The 14202-nt window shown below is 38.5% G+C and overlaps 1 protein-coding gene across 2 annotated transcripts in view; it reads left to right on the top strand.

Annotated features, from left to right (window-relative positions):
* The window catches only part of SPATA9 (spermatogenesis associated 9), a 42030-nt gene extending 32785 nt beyond the window's left edge, over nucleotides 1-9245 (top strand). Inside the window, exons 4-5 of one of the 2 annotated variants that reach the window (XM_007531420.2) lie at nucleotides 2637-2732; nucleotides 8777-9245. In XM_007531420.2, coding sequence (XP_007531482.2) covers nucleotides 2637-2732; nucleotides 8777-9064 — 384 coding nt within the window. In that variant the 3' untranslated portion in view covers nucleotides 9065-9245. The remainder of the gene's footprint in view (nucleotides 1-2636; nucleotides 2733-8776) is intronic. The other variant, XM_060201188.1, reaches the window with a different exon arrangement.
* Nucleotides 9246-14202: the final 4957 nt, after the last annotated feature.

The raw sequence follows: 14202 nt of genomic DNA, 5'->3' as shown, positions 1-14202 counted from the left end.
CACTCCCACCCCTAGGGTAAGTCTTACTTTATCATTGCTGCAATATACCATTGTCTGGATACTACAAAATTTACCTAACTATAATTCTATTGTTGACTGTTTTCATTTTTTTTTTTCAGTATTACAACTTTTGTCTTATTTTGTGTATTATCAGGGTTATTGCTAGGGCTTGACGCCTCTGCTCCCAATAGCCTTTTTCTTTTTCAGGGGAAGAAAGAGACAGGAAGGTTGGGGTGGTGGTGTGTGCTCTACCACTTATGAAGCTTTCATGGTACAGATGCCATGTGATTGAGGTCTTGAGCTTCGGTCCTTCAGCATAAGAAAGTGTACTCTGAGGTGAACCCTCTCCTCAGCCAGTATGACAGCTTTTGAGGGATCGTGTACATACTGTTCTTTCTAGTTTGTATACATTTTTATTGTGCACTTACATTATTATAATTAGCTATACAATATGTAGTTTCCGGGAGTTCACTGAAGCCACTGAGGACTTGGATTTTAGAGAAATGGACTAAATGCCACTTCACTGCCAGAGAGAAGGGAATGTTTTTCATAATGTCCTTATTTTGTATCCTTCTCAAGACAGCAGAGTTGATTTATCAAAGATTATAATTCCCTTAAACTGATTAGATTGCATAAAAATATAAGAATGGGGACCATCTACTACTAGAAGCTAAAGACATCTAACAGGCAAATTCATTACTAGTGTAAAACTCTACATTTCAAAAACAAACATGCTGATGTGAGCACAGAACGTTTTCTGGAGCTTAATGATCATCTAAAGTTAACACTGCCCTTCAGCAGTTTCGTGATTAACATTTCCAAGCAGGCCATTAAGCTCTAGGAAATGTTCAGCATTTGGATTGTTGTCTGCCGAACTCAAGAGGTGAAAAAATTTAGTTAAAAGGCTATTTATTCTTATTTTTTCATTAGTGATTCAACAATGATTGACAAAACTGTGGTAAAAGAAGGGTACAATTCTATACAATTCCCACCAGTAGAGTTCTGTGTCCCATCCCCTCCATTGGAAGCTTCCTTATTCTTTATCCTTCTATGGATATGGAACAAAGATCTCTATGGAATGCAGAAGGTGGGAGGTCTGGCTTCTGTAATTGCTTCCCTGTGGAACATGGGCATTGGCAGGTTGATCCATACCCCCAGACTGTTTCTATCTTTCCCTCGTGGGGCAGGACTCTGGAGAGGTGGGGTTCAAGGACACATTGGTGAGGTCATCTGCCCAGAGAAGTCAGGTTGGCTTCATGGTAGCATTCTGCAACTTGGTGGTAAAAAATAAACTTGAAGGTGCATTGCAGCTCCAGAATTCTTTCAGGAATAATTCTTATATTCAGTCTAGTATAACAAAATGCTAATAAAATAATGGTCTTGGTAGTGAGTAGGTGAAATTAAAATAATCTAAAAAAAGTCATTAGTAACCCTCTTGGAGAAAAGGAATTATTTGTATTTCCTTACTAGCACAAAAAATGAAACTTCTAGTGCTATCAATTGAAATAATTCCTTTTATTTTGGATATAGTATAAATATTGACATTTTGGTAAGGTATTTAAGATAATTTTCACATGGCCAGAGCAACAGTTGATCTGCTGTTTTGTCTTGTGCCAGATCCCCAGTTCAAATCTGGCCCCCACTGCATTAAAGAGCAATTCCAGCCTATGCCTTCCTTCTCTCTTTCTTCCCCCCCTCTTTTTCCCTCTTTCTCTCTCTCCTTTTGTCTCCTTTTTATATCTTAAATATGTTAACAGCTTCTTTTTTTGATTGTTTACTGAATGTTAGACTCTTCAAACAACTTTTGTTGCATTAACTAAAAGAAAATTAAAATAGAATTTCCTTCTAAGTTTGTATCATGCTTCAATTAAAGATTGAAAATAAAATAAAGAAAGAATAGAATTTGTTTTAGAAATTACACATTCTTTTCAAATAATTATTTATAAGGCATCTAGATATGGAAGATCATGTAATCTTCATAAAGGGTAGTTTAGTAATATCTATAAAAAATTTTGTCTTTGCAAAAAGAGATATTTTAAAGTGATTATAAAATAAAACAGCCTGCTAAATTAAAAATAAAATAAATAGGTAAATAAATAAATAAATTTGAAGGTGCATTGCAGCTCCCCCTAGTGAACACACTTGGTAAATATAAAAACGTTCATTCAATTGTGCAAATGAGTTTTTTTTTCCATCCAGTGTGCATGTTTACAGCTTTATCATAAGGTTTTATTAGAAGTGGAAATATATTTTTATTAGAGGAAGAAAAATCAACTAATACATTTTCAGTAAGTGAAAAATGTAAATCTAAAATAGATTATTTTTTGGAAAGATACTTAAATACTCCCTTTACAATTGTGTTGTATAATTTTATTTATAACAGTGAAAACTTTTCACTTTTATAAAAAAAGTCTTTTCTTTTGGGGGTCAGGTGGTGGCACACCTGGTTAAGCACTCACACTACAGTGTGCAAAGACCCAGGTTAGGTCTTCACCTGCGGGTGGAAAGCTTCAAGAGTGGTGAAGCAGGGCTGCACGTATCTCTCTGTCTCTCTTCCTCTCTCTCTCCCCCCTCTCTATCTGTTTCTGTTCAATAATAAATAGATACAAATAAATAAAATCTTTTTTTTTGTACAGGCCAGAAGGAGTTCTTTATTTGAAATTATTTCCTTCCCAGCAAAGACTACCATAACTAGTATAATGTATGCTTCATATGCAGCGCTTATTTACTTGGTAAGTTAAGATAAACTACTAGAATGTAAAAATAAACATACTTGAAGTAACGTTAAAGATATACTGTAATGCTTAGATATAGGTAGACAGTAGTAGAGTCAGCCCATACCAGTGACCTTAGGAGAACAGTTTCTAATGGAGGTATGGGAAACAGAACTTTGGTGGTGGGGACCAGGTGGTACTGTACCCTAATTATCTTACAACTTTGTAAATCAATATTAAATTACTAAGAAAAAAGATATACTGTATTGTTCATTAATAAACCATGGTACTAGTCTCTTGTTAAACTAAATAATTTTTACATTGCAAATTTACTTTTCTGAGGAGCCAGGTGACCAAGAGCTAATATGCATAAACAACTAACACTAAATATTTTTATAAAGTTTATTACTATTTGCAAAGTTATGGTTAGAACATTTTGCTTGTATTTTAATTTACCTGCCACTATTTTGTTTTGTGATGGCATTGTGTTATTCGTAGCTGGTGAAAACAATGGAACAAACATCATTAAGTTGAGTTGTAATGCACCCCTCCTTACCATGCAAGGGACCTAGTGTTTGAGCCTTAGAAGTGTATGGGAGACCCAAGGAACCAGGAGAAAGCACCGCAAACAGCAGAGCAATAATGTGGTGCCTTTTGCTCTCTGTCTCTCTCTCTCTCTGAGATAAAAAGAGAAAATAATCCCAGAAGCTGAAGTGTGCATGCATGAGGACTTAGGGCCACAAAAAATTAATTAAAAAGTAATGTATATGAGGGGGCTGTTAAGTGCAGATAGTACCAAGCACCAAGCACAAGGACCCTGGTTTGAGTCCCTGCTCCCCACCTGCAGGGGTTGTGCTTCACAAGCAGTGAAGCAGGTCTGCAGGTGTCTTTCTCCCTCTCTATCTTTCCCACTTCTCTCAATTTCTCTCTGTCCTATCTAATAAAAATTAGGGGGAAAATGGCCACTGGGAAGGTGGATTCATTGTGCTGGCACTGAGCCCAGTGATAACCTTGGCGGCTATAAGATGCTACCATGATGCCAACAAGACTTCCTTGGATAGATGACCCCACCAATGTGGCCTGGAGCCCCGCTTCCCCAGAGACCTGTCCCACTAGGGAAAGAAAGAGAGAGGTTGGAATATGGATCAACCTGTCAACACCCATGTTCAGCGGGGAAGCAGTTACAGAAGCCAGACCTTCCACCTTCTGCAACCCACAATGACCCTGGGTCCATGCTCCCAGAGGGATAGAGAATGGGAAAGCTATCAGGGGAGGGGGTAGAATACGGATGGTGGGAATTGTGTGGAGTTATAACCCTCTTATCCTATGGTTTTGTCAATGTTTCCTTTTTATAAATTAAAAACAATAAAGAAAGAAAAAGTGATGCATACTGAAATAGCTATCTTGATGAGTTTTAGCAAAATCTTTTCATCTATTTACCACTATACAGTCTTGCTTTGCTTATAGGTAAATGAAATCATAATATATACTCTTTCCTATATATCTTCTTCTACTGAGCATCATTACTTAGTTTTTGCTTTACTTACTCATCATTGTCATTTTTCTGATGCCTAAAGCAGTAGTTATTTTCAGTGCTGTGTGTCATTCTACTTCTTCTTCTTCTTCTTCTTCTTCATCTACTTCTCCTTCTTCTTCTTCTTCTTCTTCTTCTTCTTCTTCTTCTTCTTCTTCTTCTTCTTCTTCTTCTTCTTCTTCTTCTTCTTCTTCTTCTTCTTCTTCTTCTTCTTCTTCTTCTTCTTCTAGCGTTTGCCCTTCTTCTGTAGCCAGTCAACAGCGTCAGGTTGAGCCTGATGTAAAGTTTCGAGACCTACTATTTAATTATATCACTATCCACTTTACTGTTGAATATTTTGATTATTTACACAGTTGGTTATTGTGTATAATATTACCATGAATATTCCTGTATGCATGTTTATTTTAACTTTTAAAATTTTATTTATTTGATAGAGACAGCCAGAAATTGAAAGGGAAATGGGGGATATAGAAAGGGAGAGAGACAAAGAGACATCTACAGAACTGCTACACCACTTGTGAAGCTTTCCTCCTGCAGGTGGGGACTGGGGGTTCGAACTCAAGTCCTTGTGCATTGTAACATGTGTGCTCAACCATGTGCGCCACCACCCAGCCCCTGTGTGCATGTTTTGGTGGAACTGCTGGACAACAAAGTTTGCAGTTGCTTGTGTTAGTAGGTACTGCCAGTTTTCCAAACTGTCTTTAACAGTTTACCAGTTATAAAGGCCTAGTTGCCTTGTATCGTCACTGGCGTGCTATTTTCAATTCATGATAACCATTGTCATAAGTATATGGTATCATCCTATTGTGATTTTGACTAGCACTAAGGCTACCTATTCATGCAGTGGTTTGACATTTGTTGGATATACTCCCATGTGAACTTCTCTTAAAATTTTGTAACCCTTTCTGTTGGAAATTATCTATTTTTTATCATTGATATGAAATTGTAAAATATATAATAGGAACACACCTTCTTTTGTTTACAAGTGGCAAATTCATTTGACTGGCCCTTTTGGTCTTTCAACAATTTCATTTAAAACAAGTTCTTAATTTGAATATAGTTCATTTTAGTAATGTTTTGTTGTTAGGTGCTTTTTATATCTTAAGGATTCAACCGACACCCTATTCGGTTTTACCTCTAATCTATTCTAGTAGCTTTATTGTCTTACCTTTCACTTTCAGATTCATAATCCATCTAAAGTTCATGAGGTAAGGGCTGAATTTTTCCTGCATAGGCATTCAGTCATCCTCAATTTACTAGGAGGAAGAATGTTTCCCTGTTGTCCCAGAATACTTTTTGTTGTTGTTGTTGTAAATCTATCAGTTATTTTGTTGTCTTCCAAGAGTATATTGACTGTTCTAGATCCTCTATATTTTCTTACAAATTTTAGAATAAACTAGTCACCACACACACACACATCTGCTTAGACTTTCATTCAGACTGTAGTGAATCTATGCATTATTGGAAATTTTTATTTTGTTATATTTATTTCCCCTTTTGTTGCTTGCCCTTTTTTGCAGTTATTATTGTTGTTGTTATTGATGTCATCATTGTTGGATAGGACAGGGAGAAATTGAGAGAGGAGGGGAAGACGGTGAGGGGGAGAGAAAGACAGACACCTGCAGACCTGCTTCACCACCTGTGAAGCGACTCCCCTATAGGTGGAGAGCCAGGGGCTCAAACCAGGGGCTTGAACCAGGATTCTGATGCTGGTCCAGAAATTTTTAATTTTTATTCTGCATTTCAATATCTAAGACTTCTAAGAAAGCCACAGCAAATAATAAAAAATTAAAGACCTAAACAAAGAGTTCTTTCCATAGTAAACAACTATATCAATTAAATACAAGAGTATCTAAACAAATCATATTTATCTCTGTCTCTAGCCAATATTTTTTAATTCAGTTTCTTAACTGAATTTATAAAATATAGATTTACAGTTGTTTGAAGTTTTCAGAAGTACTCAGTACCTTAAATGTGAAACCCATACAAAACTGACACTCAACTGAGCTAAGATGCAGTATAAAACAAACAACACAACAAAAAATGGGTGGAATGCAATGTCTCTGGTGAAATGTAAGCAAATTAGACTTAAGCAAAAGTTAAATTTTAATTTCTTCAAGACATTTAAAGCCAGTTTTGGAAAGTAAATAACATATACGTTGAAAAGTTTATGGTTTGTGTGTGGAAACTTGCCAAGTGAAAACAGTGGAAAGTCTACAGAAACATGAAGACCAGAAATATCTAGGGCAAGATATTAAGACATCTGTGAAAGACACAGGAAAACAACAATTACAAAAAAAATTAGACAAGAATCATGAGTATCAGTATTAAAGAAATAAAAATGCACAAGTTTTGAGTGACTAGGTATTAAATATAGAAGGGAAAACTTGCTTTAAAATCTTTTTTCTCTTTTTGACAGGACAAAGAAAAATTGCAAGAGGAAGGGAGGTAGAGAGAGAGAGAGAAAGAGAAACAGACACCTGCAGACCTTCTTGTGAGACCACTTGCAAAGTGAACCACCTGCAGGTGGGGAACTGGGGTTTGAACCCAGGTCCTTTAGCATGGTGATATGTATGTTTAACTGGGTGTGCCACCGCCTGCTGACCTCCTCTTCAGCAGACATTCTCTTAGCCAGATCAAGATCATATAGTTACTGACTAAGCAGGAACGTGAAAGAAAGCACTGGAGTTCTCCCATTGTGTCATGAGAGAAGACAAGAAAGGCATAGCAGAGGAAATTGAGGATGTTCAGGGGAGAGACTATCAATCCTTTCTTTCCCTCTTTAGGAAGTCTTTCTGTTTATTGCTTCTACATCACCTTGAGGCATCTTATTAGTAAAATAAGTGAGTTCAGGCTTATTTATGTTTCATGGATTTAACTATTCCTATTATTTGCTTTAAATACATCATCATCTTACTAAATTCTTATTTATTAGGGAGAAAAGGGTGAGACAGAGAGGGAAGGAGAGATCCCTGTCCCACTGTTTCACCACTCATGAAGCTTCCACCCTTATTGTAGGAACCAGGGCCTTGAACCCAAGTCCTTGCATACTGTGTGTGGGCTCTACCAGCTGTACCAGTACCCAGCCCCACAGCTTACTAAATTCTTACAAAGTCTGTATGCCCTTCCTATTGTACATATAAACATGAACAAAGATGTGGAGAGGTATGTAAACAAGGTTGTTATTAGATTTCACATTGGAGGAGAAATTCTCTCAGAAAATGTTTTGCTTAGTGAAATAAAAGGCTAAAGATATAAATCATCTCATGAATTGGAGGGAAAAAAGATTTAAGGTCTATCTTTATTGAAATGTACCAGAGTTTCATTCTTTTTCTTTTGTAGATTGTGATATAATGTTTACTGCAAAGAATCAATCTGCCGCTACTTTCTTTTTTAATATATTATTGAATTGTTTTCCCTTTTGTTGCCCTTGTTGTCTTTTTTTTTTTTTTTTTTATTTTTTTATTTTTTTTTTACAAAACCATAGGGTAGGAGGGGTACAACTCCACACAATTCCCACCGCCCAATCTCCATATCCCACCCCCTCCCCCGATAGCTTTCCCATTCTCTATCCCTCTGGGAGCATGGACCCAGGGTCATTGAGGGTTGCAGAAGGTAGAAGGTCTGGCTTCTGTAATTGCTTCCTCGCTGAACATGGGCGTTGACTGGTCGGTCCATACTCCCTGTCTGCCTCTCTCTTTCCCTAGTAGGATGGGTCTCTGGGGAAGCTGAGCTCCAGGACACATTGGTGGGGTCTTCAATCCAGGGAAGTCTGGCCGGCATCCTGATGACACCTGGAACCTGGTGACTGAAAAGAGAGTTAACATACAAAGCCAAACAAATTGTTGAGCAATCATGGACCCAAAGCTTGTTGTCTTTTTATTGTTGTTGTAGTTATTGCTCTTGTTATTGATGTCGTTGTTGTTAGATAGGACAGAAATGGAGAGAAATGGGGAAGACAGAGAGGGAGAGAGAAAGATAGACATCTACAGACTTGCTTCACCGCCTGTGAAGCAAATCCCCTGTAGGTGGGTAGCTGGGGCTCGAACCGAGATCCTTATGCTGGGTCCTTGCACTTTGCGCCACGTGCGCTTAACCCGCTGCGCTACCGCCCGACTCCCATGCTGCTACTTTCTATGTGCAGGTGTTACTGGAAGGAAAAGATTCTTGATTAGACTATAGATGAATGATTTCAAACACTTGGGGAGTCGGGTGGTAGCGCAGTGCGCACGTGGCACGAAGTGCAAGGACCCGGTTTGAGCGGCTTCCCACTTGCAGGGGAGTCACTTCACAGACGGTGAAACAGGTCTGCAGGTGTCTTTCTCTCCCCTTTTCTGTCTTCCCCATCTCTCTCCATTTCTCTCTGTCCTATCTAACAACAACGATATCAATAACAACAATAATAACTACCACAGCAATAAAAAACAAGGGCAACAAAAGGGAAAATAAATATAAAAAAATTAAACATTTTACTAGACTTATGTGAACATTTAGTAGCTTAAAAAGAAAATTACTTCTTCTTATACAGGCAGTCTGTGTTAATGCTGTGCTGGAGAAAGTAAATAAAATTTTCCAAGAAGAAGACTCCATAAGGCAGAACAGAGAAGAGACTGAAAATCTTCGAAAAGCCTTTTCTGAGCCTGTGCTTTCTGAGCCTATGTTTCCTGAAGGTGAAATCATAGCAAAACCATATAGATCATTACCAGAGAAGCCTGACAATATTTCAGATCACCCCAAGCTTCCTCCTAATAAGATGCATAATAAGATCCAGGTTTTACATTCTGTGTTTGACCAATCAACTGAAATGAATGAATGAACACATCTGACCATAAATATCAGTGAACAGAGCGTAACAGTCAACTCCTATCATTTCATGACACCAAACTAGGAGAGGAGTTTTCATATATAAACTGCTCAGTCTTTTTTTGTTTTTTCCGGACTAGTACTAAAATGTCATTATATGGGAGAGAAAATAAAGTGACTCTTGATGAAGAGTATATGCATGACTGTATTTTTTAAAAAATTTTTATTCCCTTTATTTATTTATTGGATATAGACAGCCAGAAGTCAAGTGGGAAGGGGGAGATAGGGAGAGAAAGAGAGAGAGAGACACCTGTAGCCCTGTTTCACCACTTGTGAAATTTTCACCCTGCAGGTGGGGACCAGGGGCTCGAACCTGGATCCTTATGCATTGTAACATGTGCACTTAACCAGGTGTGCCACCACCTGGCCCCAACATGACTATATTTTTTAAATATTTTTTATATTTATTTTTATTTATTTATTCCCTTTTGTTGCCCTTGTTGTTTTATTGTTGTAGTTATTATTGTTGTCATTGTTGTTGGATAGGACAGAGAGAAATGGAGAGGGGAGGGGGAAGACAGAGAGAGGGAGAGAAAGATAGACACCTGCAGACCGGTTTCACCGCTTGTGAAGCGACTCCCCTGCAGGTGGGGAGCCAGGGCTTGAACCAGGATCCTTATGCGGGTCCTTGTGCTTAGCGCCACCTGCGCTTAACCCGCTGCACTACAGCCCCACTCCCCATGACTATATTTTTAATGAAGAAAATATGCTCTTTGGTGTGTTAGACAAGTATGATTTTATTGAAGACTTCTTTCAAATATCTCCCTTTTTTTAAACTTTATTGACTTGATAGAACAGAGAAACTGAGAGAGAGACAATAGAGGAGGAGAAAGACAGACAGACTCCTGCAACAACTGCTTTGCCGCTTGTAATGCTTTCTCCCTGCAGGTAGGGACTGGGGGCTTGAACTCGGGTCCTTGTGCATGGCAACATGCACTTAACCAGGTGTGCCACCACCCGGACCCTCAAATATCTTTCCAATAATGTATGAAGGGAAAGACTTTTCCTATCAGAATCTTTTTCAGAGATAATAAAGGGATATTTATTTTTCTGTCTATAGGCTGTGTAATCTGTTATCAGTTAGTTCTCTTATATCTGTTAAGTTCAAAAGGGCCTGATCATAGATGTCACAAACATATGGCACAGATCTACTGAGGCAATTTCTCTACTTGAGGACAGGTAATGACATGATTTTTTTTTGTTTATAGATTTAGAGGAACACATTTAGAACTATTATTACTCACAGTTGCCACCACATCCTAAGAGAAATTAGTTCTGATTATCCCTGGAAATCAGGGCCATAGTTTTGACTCCAAAAGATTTTGGGGTTTCTCCCATGCATTTTAAATTGTGGACATGTATTAAGACCTGAACAGTCATTTAGAGCACTAGCACCTGATTTATATGCTGGAATACACCCACCTTAGAGACTTTACATTTCCTGGACATGGAGCATAGCTTTTGCCATAAACAGTATTTATAAAAAGCTTAACTTTAGTACTCTGAGAGACGAGTGAAAATCATTGTATTACTTCCTGCAACCCATATTCCAATAGAAAAGCAAATGATGGGGCCAGATGGTGGCACACCTGGTTGAGCGCACATGTTACAGTGCACAAGGACCCAGGTTTGAGCCCCTAGTCCCCACCTGCAGGGGAAATGCTTTGCAAGTGGTGAAGCAGTGTTGCAAGTGTCGCTCTGTCTCTCCCTCTCTGTCACCCCCTTCCCTCTCGATTTCTAGCTGTCTCTATCCAGTAAATAAAGATAATAAAACGTTGAAAAATTAAAAAAAAAAAAAAGCAAATGATACTATGTAGTAAGGAGCTGGGGGGGGGGGGTGGCAGATAGCATAATGGTTATGCAAAGAGACTCTCATGCCTGAGGCTCCAAAGTCCGAGGTCCAATGCCTACCATAGGATAAACCAGAGCTGAGCATTGCTCTGGTAAACATAAAAGAAAAATAACCAATGTTATTTAAGGGGAGGGGGTGGCACACCTGGTTGAGCGCACCCTACAGTGCATAAGGATGGAAGCATATGCACAAGAACTGGTTCAAGCCCCTGATCCCCACCTGTAGTGGGAAAGCTTCACAGGGGGTGACAGCAGTGTTGCAGGTCTCTCTTCCCCTCTCTATCTCCCCCTTCTCTCTTGATTTCTGGCTGTCTCTATCCAGTAGATAAAGATAATTAAAGAAAAAAATATGTACTCTTAAAAAACTCTGTAAGGGGGGGTGCCAGGTGGTGGCACACCTGGTTAAGTGCACATAGTACTAAGCATAAGGACTGGCACAAGGATCCGGATTCAAGCACACACACATACACACCCATCTGCAGGGGAATCTCTTCACAGGTGGTGAAGCAGGTCTGCAGGTGTCTATTTTTCTCTCTCCTTCTCTATCTCCCCTACTCTCTCAATTTCTCTCTATCCTATAAAATAAAATGGGAAAAAAAATGGCCATCAGGAGCAGTGGTTTTGTAGTGCTAGCACTGATCCCCAACTGTAGAGGCAAAAAAAAAAAAAAAAAACTCTGTAAGTAGAAACTTAATGATATATACATATACACATCTACTTGATTCACATTTTTCTGCAATAAACAAGAAAAAGAGTCCAGGTTGACTTTTGAAAAGATCATTTAATTTTGAGAGAGAGAGAGAGAGAGACAGAGAGCAACCATACTACTGAAGCTTCTTTCAATGCCGTGGTGACTGAGTTCAGACCTCAGTCACATGCACGACAAAGCAGCACACTAAGTAAGCTTTTTGTTCGTTTTTAGGTTAGTATGAGCCTTAATTCAAGCTAATGCACTAAGATTATTGCACTTTGAAACTAGGTTGCAATTTAGACAACCAACTCTTCTTACTTCAAATTCATAATCTGTTCATCTGAGATTTTCTGGACATTTTACTGTTGAGTTTTTGCATGATCACCCAAAATGTTACTGTCAATGTGTAACAACTAGCACAGTGTAAACATCAGCCAACCAGCACAGCACCAGTCATGAATAACCAGCAGGGTAAAAATAGGGTGAGCCAACTAAACATCAACCCTTCTGCGGGCTCAGCAGAAAGAACTGAGGAACAACATCCTAGATGTCTTCTCTCTATAACATTTAACTTAGTTATGTACACAGGAAAGTTTCTTTCTTTTCTTTTTTTTTTTTTTACAAAATTACAAAACAACAGGGGCTCAATTCCACACTGTTCCACCATCAGAGTTTTGTGTCCTCATTCCCTCTACCAGAAACTGCAGTAGTTCTCCCAACATTAACAGATCATAGGGTGACTACTATTTACATAATTACCTATCTCTACATATATTTGCCTATTTTTCTTTTTAAAAAATTATTGGTGATTTAATAATTAGTAACAAGATTGTAAAATAACAGGGATATAATTCCATACAGTTCCCACCTCTAGAGTTCTGTGTCCCATCCCCTCCATTGGAAGCTTCCCTATTTTTTTATTTACTTTTTTGATTGTTTCTTTGTTTTTCACCACTCCCATCACCAAAGGTCTGTGCCCCCACCCCCCATCCCCCATAGATAACTACTAGAGTTCTCCCACAGTCTTGAAAATTAGTTGACATTTTGTTTTTTTCACATCTGTATATTCAGTTGTCTATATTATGCATATGAATGAAACTTTAAGATTTTACATAGGCATCCAGAGTACATGGGCTCACTCAACAGGGGACTTCAAGTACCTCACTGTTAGGAAGCAACTGTATGTGACTTCCTTACTTCTAGAATGTCTTTTTTGACCAGAAAGAGATTGAACCAAGGTATTTTTTTAAATAGCATATTGTCATGAATTTAATGTTTTATGAGAGAAATTAAGTCAGGATAAGGGAATGGGTATGTTGGAAGGTTGTCCTTTGACTAAGCTTGCTTTAGTCTTTATATGATGCTATTCAATGTCATTGTTTCTTTGGGCAAGATAGAAAAAGTCATTCTGTTGAACTGATTTTTAGGAAGAGACTTGATATGTTGGCGTTCTTTTTTTTTTAAGTATATTTATTTATTTTCCCTTTTGCTGCCCTTTTTATTGTTGCTGTTGTTATTGATGTTGTCATTGTTGGATAGGACAGAGAGAAATGGAGAGAGGAGAGGAAGACATAGAGGGGGAGAGAAAGATAGACACCTGCAGACCTGCTTCACCACCTGTGAAGTGACTCCCCTGCAGGTGGGGAGCCGGGGGCTTGAACCGGGATCCTTATGCCGGTCCTTGCTCTTTGTGCCACGTGTGCTTAACCACTGCGCTACCGCCCAACTCCCTGATATGCTGGATTTCTATGGTGTCTGTTGTGCTATCTCCTTTCATTTGTAATTCTATTTGAGTCTTCTTTTTTTTTTTTTTTTTTGTGATTCTAGCTAAGGGTTTGTCAATTTTGTTTACTTTTTCGAAGAACCAACATTTAGCTTCATAAGGTATTGGGTTTTGATGTCCAACTCTTCCTTTCTTTCTTTTTCTCTTTTCTTTCAAAGATCTTTCTTTCTTTCGTCAATGCTTCACGAGGGCTATACAACCCACTACTCCCATTGGATATTTTAATTTTATTTTTTCCTTTCAATCTCAGGTAGAGTAAGTCAGAGAAAAAAAAGAGACACATGGTGCTGCTTCACTGCTTGTGAAGCCTACCCTGTATACAGTGTTCCTGTGCGGCATCAGGGGCTCGAACTCAGGCTCTTACTCTAGTAAAATATGCACTCTAATGGGCGAGCTATTTGCCAATCAGCTTATTTTAAAATTCAGTATGTGGAGTGCTCACATTTTGGGGAGGATTTTTCAACTGCAAAAGAAAAAAAAAATCTGGTATGTATCTGGAAGAACTAAGCAGTTAAGATTTAAGCATTTGAATGTACTTAAGTTTTACATTTAAAATGTAATGGGAAATGGGAGCTAGCACCCATGTTAGGAGCCTAGGTCTGAGCCCTGCCACCACATGGGAGCATCATGAGGGACACTGTAGGAGCTCCATGGGTGATGAAGCAGTGCTATAGTGCTTCTTTCCTCTCTGCTTGCACCTCTTTTTCTCTAGAACTGGAAAATAAGAAATCTGGTCCTTGGGAGAGCCACTGAATAGTGGTATCAT

Source organism: Erinaceus europaeus, chromosome 11 (assembly GCF_950295315.1).
Source record: "Erinaceus europaeus chromosome 11, mEriEur2.1, whole genome shotgun sequence".
Taxonomy (NCBI): Eukaryota; Metazoa; Chordata; class Mammalia; order Eulipotyphla; family Erinaceidae; genus Erinaceus; species Erinaceus europaeus.
The sequence above is the reverse complement of the archived record's forward strand: the minus strand, read 5'-3'. Positions and strand labels throughout refer to the sequence as shown.